Here is an 18084-nt window from a genome sequence, read left to right as displayed (position 1 = left end):
GCAATTTGCAACAAATTAAAATTCGTGAAATACTTGAATAAAGCCTATTATCCGTTTTGTTCTTTTTTTATTGCGGATTTATGTATCGTAAACAGTACTGCAATTTTCCTGCTCGTTCTTCACATATATTAAATTTATTTCATGCATTTTTGGGGAATTTTTTTTATTTTTTTTATTTTCCTTCAATTTAGTAAAAAAAATGAACAGACTTTAATAATAATTATAGTTTTCAAAATGTTTAATTTATTTGTCCCATCAAGTAACAAAATAATTAATCAAGGATAAGCATTTTTATTAATCAGATTATAAATAATATCCATGTTTATATACATCCAATTATATAAGAAGTTAAGAAAGGATATATAATGTTAATTAGCTAGCTAATAAAATGGGAAAAAAAAAAAAATATGTTTATTTAGAATTTTCCATAAATACAATAACACTAGGGAAAGTTTACTTTGAATTATATAATGATGAAGGAATAGAAAAATCAATTGAAAATTTTTTAAGCCTATGCAAAGGAAATGAATATCATAGTATTTATTCAAATGAAATGTTAACATATAAAAATTGTAAAATCGAAAAAATAAAAAAAAATAAATCAATAAAATGTGGATATTTAAGGAATAAAGCCCATTCAGGAAATAAGAATAATAACTTTGAATGTATTAGTAACAATTTATCAACAAATGGAAATAAATATGAAAAAATTGAATGTATTTATGGAAAGACATATAATAAAGAATATTCACAAAGAAAGCATTTAAATGCAGGTTTGTTAACAGTTGTTGAAGTAGGAAAAAAAAAATATTCCTCAATTTTTAAAATTACATTAAATAAAATAAAAAAATATGATAATAAAAATATTATTATTGGGCGAGTAATTAAAAATATGCACATTATACGAGCCATTGAATTATTGCCTGTTAATAATATTTATCAACCAAAGGTTAACATTTATATATCAGATTGTAATGAAATTCATGAGTCTTTTTTTAAAGGTGAAAAAATATCAAATAGGCAATCATATATTAATAGTTTATTTGATAATTTTTATGAAAAAAATAAAAATGAAAATGAAATAGATGATGAATTTAATGTAGAAAATGAGGTTCCCATATATGACTCACTAAATATTAAAGACAGAGATATTAAAAATAAAGTTACAGAAAAACAAAAAGGTATTGAATTGCTAAACAAAATACTTGATACTATTGAATTTGTTTCAAAAAATAAAGAAAAAGAATTATCACAAGGAATTGCTAAAATAAATGAACGTGAGGAAGGTAAAGATGAAAGCCAAAGTCGAAATATTTCACAAAAATACTATAAAATAGATAGTAATAAAGCAAGTAAGAAAACGTTCGATGAAATTGAAGATAAACAAGAACCATTGGAATCATATGTAAACTTATTTGAAAAAAGTATAAACAAAGAAATGACAGAAAGGGAAAGGAAATTGCTAGAAATACAACTAAAAATAAACCAATCAAAAAGCTTAAATGAAATGGAAAATATAAAAGAAAAAATGGGGCATTCTTTTACTGGTCAACGAAATAAATATTTAGAATATATGAATTATACATTTGAAAAAAATAAAATTATAGCAAATGCTGTTCCAAAAGGAATCACAAAACCGATGGAAAAAGAAAATCTTGATCCAGATAAAAAAAAAATCCCAGAAAATGAACAAAATGAGCAAGCCGAAGAAAGAAATTACGTTTACAATACAAGTGCTATAAAGGCGTACAATTCGATAAGTAAAAAAAAAAAAAAAAAAATGGAAGCGTATGAACTTGATAATGATATAAATTTATACAAAAAAATAAAATTTAATTTCTCAATAAATAGAAAAATATATGATGAAAAAAAAGAAATATATGGTAAAAATTTTTATGGAAATAATTTGTTAATTCATGATAATACACCATGTAGTGATAAAGATAAAAATCGAATTATAGAATTCTGTAAAAAACAAGAAGAATTAAGAAGTAAGCTTAGTAGAAAAAGAACAAATGACAATGAAATTTTCAAAAATTATATTAATAGGCGAAATAAAATATATAATAAAAAGTTGGACCGTTATTTTAATGAGCACACAGCAGAAATAAGACGAAATTTGGAGAAACAACATTGAATAAACTTTCCACATATCTACCTATTTTATATGTGTGCAAATAGCCACACATTGTTTTGTTTACTTTTTTTTGTAAGAATATTCATATGTCATACTATTTTATAAAATTTTAACGTAGCATATTTATTCATAAACCCGTTTGTATATATCCATACATATATATATATTTATTTATGTGTGCTTTCCTTTTTTTATACGAAACCACTATGCAACTATAATTGCATCTTTCATTAAGAACAAACATAATTTTCCAAAAAAACTAATTAAAATATATACCTATGTGGTTGAATATGTTGATATTTAATTAAAAAAATAATATTCCTTACGGAATGAGAATATCTATGAAAAATGCTCACTCCATACACACATGTCGAGAAATGCTGATTACAAAAAAGACATATGCACATGCACATATATACATAAACAAGCACGTAATGAAGGATGTTTAAGCAAAAAATTAAGAATATATTTTCAAAAAATTGATATACTATGTATCACTTAAATTAAACAAATAAAAAAAAAACAATGATATTTAAATTTGAGTATTTAGCTAGCCAAAAAAAAAATGTAAAAATTCTGAATGTTCATATTTTTTTCGTATTTTTTTTTTTTTTACAATATACAACATTGGTTTCACAATTTTGCCTTATTTTTTTTTTTCCTTAGAGTTAATATATTTGCAATTTCAAATGGATTATGAACTAATGGAGAAATAATATTTCCAATTTTATTTGTCATTTGTGGTGCTATTAATTTGTTAAATGCAGAAATATCATTAACCTCTTTATTTATATTTATATTTAATGATTTTTCATATTCATTTTTTTCATATGGATATGGTATTTTATCCACATAATATACATCAAATTTTTTATCTTTTTTATTAAGAACATTTATAGTATGCAATGGCATATTTTTTTTTTTTTCAATAATTTCTTTTTCTTTTTTAATTATATTTTGCTCTCTTTCTATCAATGTATTATAATTACACCATTCATTTACGTTTAATTCTTCTCCTGTTATTTTTTCACTGTCACTTAATTCGAATAATTCTTCATTTTCTCTATTATTAATAGTATCATTTATATTTATATAATTTTCATAAATATTATTTTCAAAATTATATACAGTTATTTTTTCTCCATATTGTTTCAAAATGTCTTCATCGTTTATTTTATCGATATCTACGAGATCATTGATTTTTTTTTCTTTTATCTTATCCTTTTCATTATTTGTTTTTTCCTCTTTTTTTTCTTCTGTGTTATTATTTTCTACATCCTTAACATCTGGTTCCTCAATCTCAGTTTCGTTTAATTCAAAATCGAGATTTATAATATTATTCGTATTTAAAACAGCATTTTTTCGTAACATATTTCCTAAATCCATGTCTTCTTTTAATTGTAATTTAGCTTTTTCAACTTCCTTGGAACTTAACTTTGAAATTTCAGTAGTTTCAACTAGCGAAACTTCATTTTGATCACTTTGGTTATTTTGGTCATTTTCATCATCTGATGAATTTAATAAAGAATCATTTTCGTCTCTCTTATTTTCTGCCTTTTCTAGTAGCTGTTTTCTTTTTTTATAAATTTTATCATTTTTTTTTTTTTCTTCTGCATTTTTCATAAAAGAAAATCTTAATAAATTTCTTTTTTTCAATTCTTTTTTAACATTTTTTGCTCTTTCATTTTCGATGTCAATAATATCTTCTTCATTTTTTTCATCAAATTCACTATCATTAGATGTTATGGTATTTTCGATTTCTTGATGTTTTGAATTAATATTATCAAAGGAATATCCTTCTCCAATGTCTTGTTGAATAGCTGTTTTTTGTACTATTTTTTTAAGCATATTTTTTTCTTCTTTATCCATTTGAAATGATTTTAACATTTCCTTTTTTAATTCTTCATTTTTATATCTATTAAGAAGATTAAAAATTTTTCTTTTTTTTTTTACATTATTTATTACATTTCTTTTTTTAGCATATTCATCTTCATAATTGCTAATATTCATTGCTAATTCAGGATGTTCAGAATATAATTTATCCCACATTTTTTCATGTTCTTTTTTTTCTTTAATTCTTAAATATTTTCTATATGATTTTGATTTAATATGTTTTCTTAATGCGTGTTTTTTTCGTTCCATAGCTAATAAAGATTTTAATTGTGCTATTTTTTTAGATTGCTCTCTTTTTTTTTCTTTTTCACTTTTTAATATATCATCTGAAACAATAAGCATTTTAGATTTTTCTAAATTTTTTTTCATTTCTTCTTCAAAATCAAACACATTATTCTTTTCGTCAACACTTTCGGCAACATTTTTATTGTCTATCACATTCATATCATTATCGGGTATATTTTTAGTACTTAAATTATTATGTCTTTTAAGTAAATTTTTGTTAATATATTCCTCTGAAGTTATATTTTCATCTTTATTTTGTCCAAACATTATTCTCCATGAATTTTGTAAAATATTATATGATTTGTTTATTTTATTTAAATCTTGCACATTTTTTATATATGTCATTTGAGAATTTATTCTTTGTTCTTCTAAAACAGATATATGTCGATTTTTACTTTTTTTATCAGATTTTAACGAATATATATCCTTAACAATATTATTTTCCAAAATATTATTATCCAATCCAATTAAATCTGTAATATCTAAAGTTTCAACATTTCCATTTATTTTATATATGTCATTATTTTGTGGGAGGTAGTTATATACACTATTATTATCATCATCATCATTTCCTAATTCTCTGCTTTCTACATTATTCATATTTTTTTTATTATTTTTCCCATCATTTTCATTATAATCCTTTAAAAAATTTATAAATTTTGTGGATGAATATTTATTTTCTTCATTATCATATGTTATTTTTTTTTTATTTTTTTTTTTTTCATAAATAAAATTCGAATTAGAATTACTCGAATAAGTATCACTAAAATACTGAGGGTTATCAATGGTACTATTTTCTTCTTCTGAAATATTTATTTCTTTATTGTCCATATTTTTTTTTTTCCCCTTTTTTTTTTTTATTGTTTTTTTATCAGCAGTTTTATTTTCTTTATTTTTTCCCTTTATTATTTTTTTGTCATTTTTTTTTTTTTTCAAAATTTTGGAAGTTTTCATTTTTTTTTTTTTTTTTATGGACAAACCTTCCATTTCTGCATAATTCCTCACCTTATTTCCTTGCATATCAATATCATTCATTTTTTATTTGTCCTTTTTTTTTTATCATTTGTAAAATATACATATAGAGATGAAAATTTTAATTAAATAAGTTAATAGTACAATTAAGTTGCTAAACAAACAGACTATATATAATATTTACATTAGTATATACACTATATAAATATTTCTTTATTTATTTTAATTGCCTTGATGAATTATTAATTTGGTAAAGTACAATCCCATATGAAGAATTCTAATATCATATTATCTTCTACAACTTAATTTGCATTATTGCTCATACAAAAATTAAAAAATAAATAAAAAAATAAGCAAAAAAATAAGAAAAAAATAAGTAAAAAAATAAAAAAAATAAGCAAAAAAATAAAAAATAAAATAAAAATAATATGCTGTTTCCAATCAATAGTTTTATATGTCGTGGCAGTTTTTCTCCCCCTTTATCTAAGGGAAAAATCACGATAAAACAAAAGTAGTGATATAAAAAATGTTAAAAATAATTGAATATTTCAAACTTAATATAAATGTTATACAAATTATACAAAATTATTTGCATAAAGCTAATAAAACTATGCTACTGATTTAACATTCCTCAAATCAAATTTTATAATAAAAAAAATAGTTGCTATCACAATTTGTTCAAAGCTTCATATATATTTTTTTCACAATTAACTACATTTCTATAAAATATTATTGTAGTATCATAAGTTTTAATTAAATGTCATTTTCATAACAAAAAAAAAATATAATAATAAATTGTTTGCATTTTTTACTTATATTCAATACGTATGCAAAATATATAACATTTCTATTTTTCACTATGCTGCAAAAATATCAATTATTTTTTTCATTGATCTCAAAAAAAAAAAAAAATATATATATATTTCATATTTTTTATATGGAAAGTGTTAATTTCGTATACGAATATTTTATCTTAATCTACCTCACATGTATATATACAATAATAAATATTCCGAAAATATATATGTTATTTTTATTATGAAAGCTGAAAACAAAGGTATTGTTATAAAAATGAGGCCTTAATCATATATGCCTATATATTTTCAATTCGGCAGATATATAGATATAAAAATGTAATAATGTAGTGAAATATAGAAGGATTAAACATGTTTCTATACTAATTAACATATATATGGATGCATAATATATACTAAAAAGGGTAATATAACATCATCTCTGTATTAATAGTGATTTAAAAAAATTATATTTATTTCGTATAGAAAAAGAATAAAATAAGAATAAAGAACGCAAGCTATAGTAGTATAATACATATTTTATTTTTGTGAATTTTTTTTAATTATTAATAATTTTTTAACATATTATGAGTTTCCAAAAAATTATATATACATAAATGGACGTAAATGTGTATATTTTTTTTGTTATTTTTTAATCTTAAAAACAAAACAAAATATACAAGACAATAAAATACTGAAATAACGAAATGATAAAAAGAAATACTACACAAAATGAGCATATAAAAGGGGAAATATAATACTCGAAGCAATTGGGGAAAAATTTTTTAAATTTTAAATATAAAAAATGTCGGAACTATTATTTTTTCTTATTTTCCACGCACACTTTTATGAATGGTGATAGTATTGTATATTTATAGCATCATAACAAGTATAAGTAGTAAAATAAATCAAATAAAAATTATATGATATACATATATCGTTGTTTTATTTTTATGTTAATGGTTATCTGTGCATTCTATTTTTTTTTTAATTTGAATTGATAAGTCTAAGCGAATCTTGTAATGCTTTGGTGTAATGATTAACTGCTTGTACAATATCATCATCAGCAGCCTCTCGTGCTTGTGATTCCATTACCAAACCATTTTTTATAGTTGATATTTCTTCGAGTACAAAATTTTGAAAATTTTCATTTTTTCCTTTATTTTCTCGTTTAATTTCTTCAATATATGATATTATTTCTTGATATTTGCTATCTCTAATTTTCTAAAAATTGAAAAAAAAATACACACATGTATACATATTCATATAGACCACATATATATATATACAATACAATGAATATGGTAAACATAATATGCTCGTGGTATTTTCATATAACTGATATGGAATAAAAAAAATGATGCACAAAATAGCTAGAATAAAAAATTGTTCATAAAAAAAAATAATTTTCTTCAAATGGCTAGTTCATTTTTTGAAAATTTGTCCACCTAATTTTGATGGATTTTTTAAATGTATAACCCGTTTCATAAAGGGATTAAAATTTAAAACATTACCATGTAAATTATTTAGCAATAATATATATAGAGGAAAAAAAACATGAGAATATAACAAAATGTAAAAAGAGTGTAACCATTATGAAATAATGCATTATTTTATTACCTTTTCATTAGCGATTTTGCTTTCGGATTTTTTTTCAATTTCTTCTAACTTTTTACAAATATTATTTTCCTTTTCTTTGTTATTTATTTTGTCTTGTTGAAAAGAGGCTTGTAAATTTGAAAATTCTTTTGCTATATGATTATTTTTTTTCTCGAAATTTTGTATACATTTAATTTTTTCATTTTCTATATTACCACTTATAGTATTGATTTTATCGTTTAATACTTTTATAGCATTTTGAATTTCATTAACTTTATCATTAACAACGTTTTCAATTTTTTCTTGAACTTTTGAGATTTCTGATGAAAAAATAGTTTGAATGTTCTTATTATGTTCAATTCTTTTTTTAATTTCACTATTTAAATTTTTTTCTAATTTATTAATTGCTTCTCTAATTACATATATTTTTTCCTTTTCAACTGATTTTTTTTGCATTATCTCATTTTTTATCTCTTTTTCAAATCCTTCAATTTTTTCACAAAGTCTTTTTATTTTTATTTTTGTATTATTGTTTATACATTTTTCATTTATATCAAATGACTTTCGAGGAATATCACTAAACATTGTACTATCATCATCATAATTCGTATTGTTTCTTTTTTTTAAACTACACCCAATATGTTTTTTTTTTCCAACTTTAGTTCTTTCATTGCATATTTTGTTTGTTTTATAAAAAATGTTATCATCATCATATATAACTTCACTATGGCTATTTTTTATATTTTTCATACTACAAGCATTATTTATACTACTGACCCTAGTCATACATTTAATACTGTTCATACTATTCACTCGATTTACGCTACTCATGTTTAATTTTAAATTTGTTTTATTGTTTTTGTCTAAAATATTTTTTGATGTTTTATTATTTCCACTGTAATAGGATGTATCGTTTTTTCTTAAATTTGATGAATGGTTAAAATTATTTTCATATATATTTTTTGGAGGAACTTCGTTAAAATCATGTGTTTTACGATCTTTTTTTTCCTTTTTATTTTCGTCGATATGACTATCTATTTTATATGTATTATTATAAATATCTTTATTTTCTTCCTTTGAATTATCTTTATTTATATCTATACAATTTTCTTCATTCTTATTTATAAATATATTTCGACTTAAGCTTCTTTTTGAATAACTATTACTAATAGTACTCCCAATATTACTATCTGTAGTACTACCTATATTGCTTTCTGCTGTATTACTTATATCACTACTTCGGTTACTTTTAATATCATCACTAATATGTGTTATGTATGTTTTTTTTAATTTATTTTTTTTATTTTTTTTTTTAAACAAATTTTCATAATATATATTGTTAGAACTATTATTATTATTATGAAATTTGGTAAAGTTACTATGGTTTTTATAATTATTAATATTATTATGATTATTTATTCCTAAAAAATTATCCACTGTCGTGTCTTCGATATTATTTTTTTCGTATGAACAAGATATGCTGTTGTTTTCTATTTTATCAAAACTATTTTCGCTGCTCTTTCTACTATATTTAGATAAGTTATCATATGTTTTTTTTAAAAATTCGTCGTTATTCTTACTATTAATTAAATCTTCCTTTTTATCAAACATTATGGGAAATTATTAATAACATCAATTTTAGTGGGAGGTATTTTTATACGATTATTGTTACACTATATATGTACACACATATATATATATATATTTTTTTTTTCCTTCGTATTATTATGTATATTAAAAAGCCTCTTTTTTTCTGAACGGAAGGTATTTTTTCACACTTTATTTGTTCTATTTTTTTGTCTATCACAAAAATTTATAAATTTTGCTAAAACACTAATGCGATAAACGGAGTAAATATTTTTATAACACATACACTATAATATGGAAAATATATTCACAAAAGCGGGTTTAAATTTTGATATTAAAATAAAAAGAAAAAAAATTTTATATAAATTATATATCAAATAACCAATATTCTACACAGCAAATATCTCTAAACTGTGTATAGAGCCTTTAGAAAAATCCCTATACGAATAAAACGATAATATGGGAAGAAACACAAAAAAGTATTATCAATAAAAGATAAAAAAAATAGTGCAAACACTTTAATATGTGAAATGTAAAATATTTTTTATGTTTTTATTCTTTTTACACGAAAAAATTGGCAATGTGAATTAATATATGTATGTGTTCTTAATTTGTTTTATTTATTTATTTATTTTAATTTTATTCGATTTTAAATACCACAAGGAAAAACAAAAAACACTTAATAGATGAATTTAGAGCATTATTTTTTCAATTAAAAGAATGTATAAAATCATCTTTATATCAAATAATTTATATATACAAACATACATTACTGTCCTATATAAAAAATAAATATTATAGGCGAAATAAATGAGCAAATAAATCATATATACATACATGTACGTATTTTTAATTGTTCGAGTGTTTTATTTATCTTCCTAATTGATAAGATACAAATAAAACTTATTTGGTTGGTCATTTATTTTTATATCAACAAAAATAAATATAAAATTGAAAAATCTGTATTTCCAAATTATGCTATATGTATATACCACGTCAAAATGCATAGTAAAAAAAATTAAATAATAAACCAATCATTGAACAAATAAATATACACATGTATATATATTATATATACACAATATATAAACAAATAATTGCTATCTTATATTTGCAACCGTTCTAAAAAGTATTTATGTATATATACATGTCTTTTCAAAAACAAGAAATAAACGCAACTCAGTGAAATACATTTTTCGGTATGCAAATTATAAAAAATAAACAAAATAAACAAAAAGTAAACAAAAAAATAAACAAAAATAAGCAAAAAAATAAAACAATACTGAATACAAATTAAATCACAAAACAAATGAGTATATAAACAAATATTATATACATTATGTGTATTTTTATTTATGCAGAATAAATGCAGTAGTTGCATACTATATGCAACAATTTTATTTCATTTTATGGTATTCACATTGTGATATTTATAAAAATAAATATATTCCATAGTGTTCGTATATATATGCAGTGTAACACCCTTAAAATTTTTTAAATAATATAAAATTTTATAAATGCATCTTTTTTTCCAAAAAAAATATATATGTATTTTTATTTGTGCGGAAATTATACCATATTGTACAAATATTTCATATACATATTCTTATAAATCATACAAAACATGCATAAAAAATTGAGAGTCAATTTAATTTAAGGTGTATAATTATCATCATATTTTAATTTGTCTTTTTCATTCATTTCATATAATTATTTATATTATATTTTTGTATCCTTTTCTTATTCATAATTTTGTATTTTTTTATTTCCCCTCTTTTTTATTCATGTATTTCCCTATCATTTTTATTTTACTTATTATATTATCATTTGCTGCAATCATGGTGCACATATAAATAAATTCCCTTTTTATGAAAAAATGTAATATTTCCATATTGAAATGATATTAATCAGTATAAACTATGAACCTCAAAACAAATTATAATGAAATTGAAAATTGAGATATTTCTATTATGGCTTTAATTCATATTATGAAAAATGGGTATTAAACAATTATTTTATTTTATTTTTAACTTTTAAAAAATTTGTAAATAAAAAAAAATACCACAAGGATAAAACTATAGAACATTCTCTATTATATATTCACAAGCGTATACACATATTTTATATATTTTTTCTCTTTATATTATTTTTAAAATATTTATTTTTTTTTTAAATCATGACATTTATTTTTAGTCATAAAATTATCAGCTCGCCGAAGAATTTTTTTTTTTTATATTAATATGTAGATATAAAGAGAAAACTAAAAAATATGCTTAGATATTTGTTTCTATATTTTTTTATGGATATATTCCCATTTTAAAATTATACAACATTTGTGTGCATAAAATGATATTCCTTTATCACACAGCGATGTTTATTAATCCGTTGTTTTCATGATGTCATAAATAAAAATTATAAACAATTATATCATGGATATTGATATGAAAACAAGAAAAACAAGTACATTATCAGGCCATAAAGGTTTGTATCTTTTTATATCAACAACTACTATTTTTTTAATTTACAAATTTATCTCTATATATGTGATAATAAATGGTGTATGTATAGCTTCCATTCGTTCTATAATAAAACATATCTAATATATATTTGTTTGCTGATGTTTTTATTTTTAAAAAAAATAATTTTTATTTCGTGTTTAATTAATGTATAATTAAATTATTCTATAGTATAGACGATAAACTATAGTTAACATATAAAATATTTATAAAATTAATAATAATATGAATAAATTATTTTTTTTTCTCGTTAAATACAGCGTGCATAACTAAAATATTATTCAGCAATGATGGAAATTATATCATAAGTTCGAGTTTAGATAATAGTGTTTGCCTTTGGAATGTTAACACATTTTTGCATATAAATACTTATAAAGGTTTGAAAATTTTCTTGTTCATAAAAAAAAAATCAATATAATATGGCATAGAATAACAAAATTTTCTGTAACATTCATTCTCTCTCATTTTACACATTCACAGATGTTCACAAAAAGGGAATAAATGATATAGCACTTTTCCGAGATAATACAAAGTTTTTCTCAGCTGGTATATATACCAAAATGTTCAACTTAAATATGTGCATGTAAAGGTGGTACTTTTAACTACACACATATTTATGATACAACTCTGCCCATTATTTCAGGGAATGATTCACACGTATATCTTTGGGACACCTTGTCCAACAACATTTTAAACAGAATCAGCGTAAATGGTTACAAAAAAAAAAATGATAAAAAAAAAAAAAAAAAGTGTATGACATGTTCATATATTTATTAATTTTATTTACAGATAAGGTAAATGTAGCTAAATTACACAAAGACGAAAAATTGCTTATTTGTAGTAAAAATAACTCAGTAAATATCTATGACTTTAGAGAAAGAGATTTCAAAAAAAAAAATACACCCTTGCAAGTTCTCAACGATGCCAAGGACCTTATTTCTGAGTAGGCATATGCACGAAATGCGTATTTATCATAAGTATGTATATATATGTGCGTGTGTGTATGTTTATTTCGCTATTTATTGACTTCCCGTGCGCGTTTCCCTTTTAGCATATTTGTCGACGACTTTGAAATATACAGTTGCAGTATCGACAATTCGATGAGACTCTATGACATTCGAATGGGCAAAATGATGAGCTACAATATGCATTCCTCCATTCTTAGTATGGATATAACAAACGATAGAAATTATGTCTGTGTTTATTTGATAGATAACACCATTAAATTAGTAGAAAAAAATAGCGGTAAAAAACAAACAAGATAAATGATTTTCTTCGTCATTTAAGGCCAATATTATCCTTCAATATTTTTACATTAAAAATAAGATAAAATATATAATAACTTTTTATTTTATTTTTATTTTTTTTTCATGGATAGGGATTGTGTTAGGATTATATAAAGGCGACACAAACAATAATCATAGAAGGAATATAAAATTTGATATTAAAAACAAGTTTATTTTTTCCTGCTCTTATAAAGATGAATTATGTATATATGATATTGTTAAGAGTAACATAATAAATAATGATTCATTTTATGAAGGACTAAAATATGAAGAAAATTTAGATATTTACAAAAATACATACTATAAATTGCATATTGGAAACCCAACATATTATTTAAATATTAATAATCATGTATTAGGAGAAAATAGTTACATAGACAAACATAAATATAATTCAGTTTTAAATAAACACAAATATTATGGTAAAAAAGAACCGAAATCTTCACTAGATATGGAGTTTCAAAATATAGACAATAAATTAGTATGTGGTGATATATATGGGAATATACATGTATTTAAGTTGTATTACTCCTAATATTTTTTAAAATAAAATTATCTTTCAGTTAAATATGTTTTTTATTTTGTTGGTATTATATTTATTTTCGATTTACTATATTTTTTTAGTGTTATATTATTTTGTTGGCACAAAGAAGGTCAAGCGAAACTAGCCTCTTTATGTGTGTTTCAAAAACAACCTGAACAATTCATAATTTTTCATTATTATTGTTTTTATTTTATGCTAGCTAAAAGCCAAAATGGAATTGAAAAAAAAAATTGTCATACACTTTTAAAGTATTAAATGTAATTCATTTTTATTGTTCAGAAAAATACTTTTTTTATTTTACATACTCTATAAACATATTTAAAATATCTTAACAATTTTTGCTAAAAATATTATTCAAATGGGGAGTAAAAAAAAAGAGAGAAATAGCGCTTATGTACAATATTAGCTGTGTATAATCTTATAACAATTTATTGGCTAATCTTGTAGGTATTTTATAAAAATAAGAATATAATAATTAAATATTTAAAACGAAAAATTAAGGTATTATTTTAAATAATATTTATACCTTTAAAAATAGGTTTACTCATTTGTGTAAAAAAATAGTAATAATGATTTTGTATATGCATACATATAGCCATACACTTGTGTATTCCCTTTTTTTCTCACATTTTTAATTTAATTTTTGTTAATAAAATTATTTTTTTGTTCATTTAATTATTTCGAATTCTTTAATAGTAATATCGAATATTTATAAAAATTTGTGCGAACTTATCATTTAGTCTTGTTTATCATAAAATTATTATAATGTTGAGCTAACAAGGAATAGTCTCACCATTATTTGCATATACATCGTACATACATGTTATATATGTATTATCTTTCCTACTCACACACACAATTCATATTATTTATTTCATTTCCCCTTTTTTTTTATCGAGAACAAAATAACGCTTTAAAATATCACTGTTACATCGTAATTCTTCATAAAAAGAGTTATTTAAATATGAATGTATTTTCCTTAATTTTGTAATATCAATTTCTATAATTAAAATTGCAAGTGCAATCTCGTATATGTGAAATATACATGCATGTGTATTATTAGTACGTATTAGTTTTTTTTATATACCCAGTTACACATTTTTTTCATAATATAATAAGTTATTCTGATTAGTGTACTAAAATAATTATAGAATTTATTCTCTTTATTAGTTCTGTTTAAGGCATAGCACAATTCCCCTATATAAATACATCCATGTATATGCGTTAAAAAAATATATATATATGCATGCACACCTAGCGAATTTAACAGTTTTAATATCCCCATATTATGAGAAAGTACGGAGGTAACACAAAACGAAACAGAGATGATGATGCAGATGAAAGCAACAACACGGATAGAAAATGTATTACATTGGTTAGAGCAACATTGTTGCCAATTTTGAGTATAGGGAAAAATGAGAAAACAACATTGTTTACACCATTTCGAAATCCATTGCCAGGATTCGTAAGTGATAAAAGTTTATATTTAAGAAAAACGTTAGGTGTTAAAGTAAGGAAAACGGGATGGATAAACTTGATGAAAAATTCAATCCCTAGAAGATCAGACGAAACAGGTGATGAAAATGATAAAGTTGAAGATATAATAAGAAAGTTTGATCCTTTAGTTTTGTATGAAGATGAAAATAGTAAAATAGAAGTTGATCCAATATTAGCACAATATTTAAGAGAACATCAAAGAGAAGGTGTACAATTTGTTTTTGAATGTTTAATGAATTTAAAAGATGAAAAAATAAGTGGATGTATATTAGCTGATGATATGGGACTAGGAAAAACACTACAAAGTATAAGTGTATTATATACATTATTAAAACAGGGGTATAATAAAAAGGCAGCAGTTAGAAGGTGTCTAATTTTATGTCCTGCTAGTTTAATAAATAATTGGAATGATGAAATTAATAAATGGTTACCAAACAGATGTACTGTAACTTGTGTTAACGATAGTGTAAAGGAAAAGATTGTAAGTAAATTAGAAGGATTTAAATATGATTTAAAATCAACAATTTTGATATGTTCCTATGAATGTTTTCGTATTAATAATGATTCAATTGATAAGTCCGCTATAGATATGATAATATGTGATGAAGCACATCGATTAAAAAATGATAAAACCAAGACATATACAAGTATATATAAATTATCAGCAAAAAAAAGATTATTATTATCAGGTACACCAATACAAAACGATTTAGGAGAATTTTTTGCACTGATTTCTTTGTGTAATCCTGATTTATTTGATGATACTAATTCATTTCGAAAAAAATTTGCGAACCCAATATTAATAGGCCGAGATAAAGATGCAACAGAAAAGGAGCAACAAATTGCATCTGAGCGTTTAGCAGAGTTATCAACTATTACTAACAAATTTATTTTAAGAAGAACTAATAACTTATTATCTAAAGTTTTACCAGTAAAATATTTGATAAATATTTTTATAAAACTAAACCCTATCCAAGAAGGTTTATATGTATTATTTTTAAAGGATAAGAAATTATTAAAATCTGATAATTCAAACAACAAAGTTAATGTATTAATTAATATAAAAAAATTAGAAAAAATATGTAACCATCCTTTATTACTCAATGCAAATGATATAAAGGACATTGGCCATATTCCAGTTGTAAAACTGATTGAAGATGTGATAGCAGAAAATGTAAAAGGTCGAGGAAATAAAATAAGTAATAAAAATAGTGTTAATTTGTCTACTAATAATAGTATGGAAAATATCAGTGATACTCTTAACAATAATAATAATAATAATAATGGTTCTAAAGATGGAGAATATTTGAGAGAAAGAAGAAAAGCAGTTGAATTAGATTATGATAAATCTGTAAAAAAATTAATAGAAGAATGTAAACGAGATGTATATAGATGTTATTATAACCTATCATCTAAATTTCAGTTATTACATTTTTTGCTTAAAACAATTAAACACGAAACTAATGACAAAGTAGTTATAGTAAGTAATTACACACAAACATTAGATTATATGGAAATATTATGTAAAGAAAACCATTATAAATTTGTTAGATTAGATGGTGGTATAAGCATAAAAAAGCGACATAAAGTCATTAGTGATTTCACTAATACAGATGATATATTTATCTTTTTATTATCTTCAAAATCGGGAGGATGTGGTATTAATTTAATAAGTTCAAATAGACTTATTTTATTAGATCCTGATTGGAATCCAGCAAATGATAAACAAGCATTAGCAAGGGTTTGGCGTGAAGGTCAGAAAAAAATTTGTTATATTTATCGATTATTTTGTACAGGTACTATTGATGAAAAAGTATATCAAAGACAAATAAGCAAAGATGGCTTATCTTCAATGATTGTGACAAATACAAATTTATCTAAGGATCAATTATCAGATGAAAATGTTAAAAAATTATTTAATTATAAAAATAATACGATATGTGAAACTCATGATAATATTGAATGTAATAGATGTAACTTTAAAGATAATACAGAAGTATATTCTGAACAGTTAGAAGATTTTGAAGAAGAAGATGTTAATACTTGGGCTCATCATCTAAATATCGACACTGTACCAGATGCTGTTTTAATTAAAGCAGTTAAAGAAGCAACGGAATGCAAAATAAACCATATGAACACATTGCCAATACTTAAAAAATTAAAGCATGAATTTGTTACTTTTTCTATGAGTTGTAAAATAGAATTTAGAGATGATCTTATCAAACAAAAGGCAAACAAAAATAATATTTCATATCAGCCTATTGCTATGTCGGAAAAAAAAGAACCTACTAAGTCAAAGCGAACCAAACAAAAAGAACCCAGTGAATATAGTGATAGCACAAATGATGAAGAAGAAGATGAAGAAGAAGATGAAGATGAAGATGAAGATGAAGATGAAGATGAAGATGAAGAAGAAGAAGAAGAAGAAGATGAAGAAGAAGAAGAAGATGAAGAAGAAGATGAAGAAGACCAAAAGAGAGAAATGAAAAAAAAAGAATGCAAAAAAAAACTTCGAGAAATAATGGAATATCAAAAAGAAAAAGAATTAATTAAGAAACAGAGCAATTCGAATGAAATTGAAAAACGAGAAGAAGAAGAACAAGAACAAGAACAAGAACAAGAAGAAGGGGAAGAACAGATAAGTAAAGATAATTCATTTTCTCATAAAATTGAAAATCCCAAAAATGAAAAAAAAAAACAAGGCAATATTAATAATGTATTGGAATTAAATAATCATGAAAAATCAACAAAATTAAAAATTAATGAAAAAAATGGATGTGATGATTTAAATTCAGTACGAGTTACAAGAAATATGACACAAAAAAATCTTATGGAACTTTTATCACAAGATGATGAATCGAAACCTGAGATTCTCATATCACAAGATGAAGATATGTCAGTTGAAAATATAAGTACAGATAGTTCCTGTTTTATATGATGCAGATAAATTTATTGGGATAGACTTATGAGCAAT

At 22.5% G+C, this 18084-nt stretch overlaps 5 protein-coding genes across 5 annotated transcripts; 3 read left to right on the top strand and 2 right to left on the bottom strand.

The window, feature by feature from the left end:
• Positions 1-388: 388 nt before the first annotated feature.
• Positions 389-2137, top strand: PBANKA_1227200 (peptidyl-prolyl cis-trans isomerase, putative; the record flags this gene model as incomplete). The annotated part of the gene is made up of 1 exon (XM_034566344.1): positions 389-2137. One exon carries the CDS (start codon positions 389-391, stop codon positions 2135-2137), a length of 1749 nt encoding a protein of 582 aa, XP_034422950.1.
• Positions 2138-2770: 633 nt separating this feature from the next.
• PBANKA_1227100 (U3 small nucleolar RNA-associated protein 14, putative) lies at positions 2771-5350 on the bottom strand (the record flags this gene model as incomplete). The annotated part of the gene is made up of 1 exon (XM_034566343.1): positions 2771-5350. The coding sequence occupies one exon, from the start codon at positions 5348-5350 to the stop codon at positions 2771-2773; it is 2580 nt and encodes an 859-aa protein (XP_034422949.1).
• Positions 5351-7068: 1718 nt separating this feature from the next.
• PBANKA_1227000 (filament assembling protein, putative) lies at positions 7069-9291 on the bottom strand (the record flags this gene model as incomplete). Its single annotated transcript, XM_034566342.1, has 2 exons — positions 7069-7305; positions 7702-9291. The coding sequence occupies 2 exons, from the start codon at positions 9289-9291 to the stop codon at positions 7069-7071; spliced, it is 1827 nt and encodes a 608-aa protein (XP_034422948.1).
• A 2405-nt stretch (positions 9292-11696) lies between these two features.
• On the top strand, positions 11697-13604 carry PBANKA_1226900 (mitogen-activated protein kinase organizer 1, putative; the record flags this gene model as incomplete). Its single annotated transcript, XM_034566340.1, has 7 exons — positions 11697-11748; positions 12044-12160; positions 12264-12329; positions 12427-12495; positions 12573-12726; positions 12835-13028; positions 13162-13604. 7 exons carry the CDS (start codon positions 11697-11699, stop codon positions 13602-13604), a joined length of 1095 nt encoding a protein of 364 aa, XP_034422947.1.
• A 1297-nt stretch (positions 13605-14901) lies between these two features.
• On the top strand, positions 14902-18048 carry PBANKA_1226800 (DNA repair and recombination protein RAD54, putative; the record flags this gene model as incomplete). Its single annotated transcript, XM_034566339.1, has 1 exon — positions 14902-18048. The coding sequence occupies one exon, from the start codon at positions 14902-14904 to the stop codon at positions 18046-18048; it is 3147 nt and encodes a 1048-aa protein (XP_034422946.1).
• Between the last annotated feature and the right edge of the window lie 36 nt (positions 18049-18084).

Source organism: Plasmodium berghei (genome assembly GCF_900002375.2).
Source record: "Plasmodium berghei ANKA genome assembly, chromosome: 12".
Taxonomy (NCBI): Eukaryota; Apicomplexa; class Aconoidasida; order Haemosporida; family Plasmodiidae; genus Plasmodium; species Plasmodium berghei.
The sequence above is the reverse complement of the archived record's forward strand: the minus strand, read 5'-3'. Positions and strand labels throughout refer to the sequence as shown.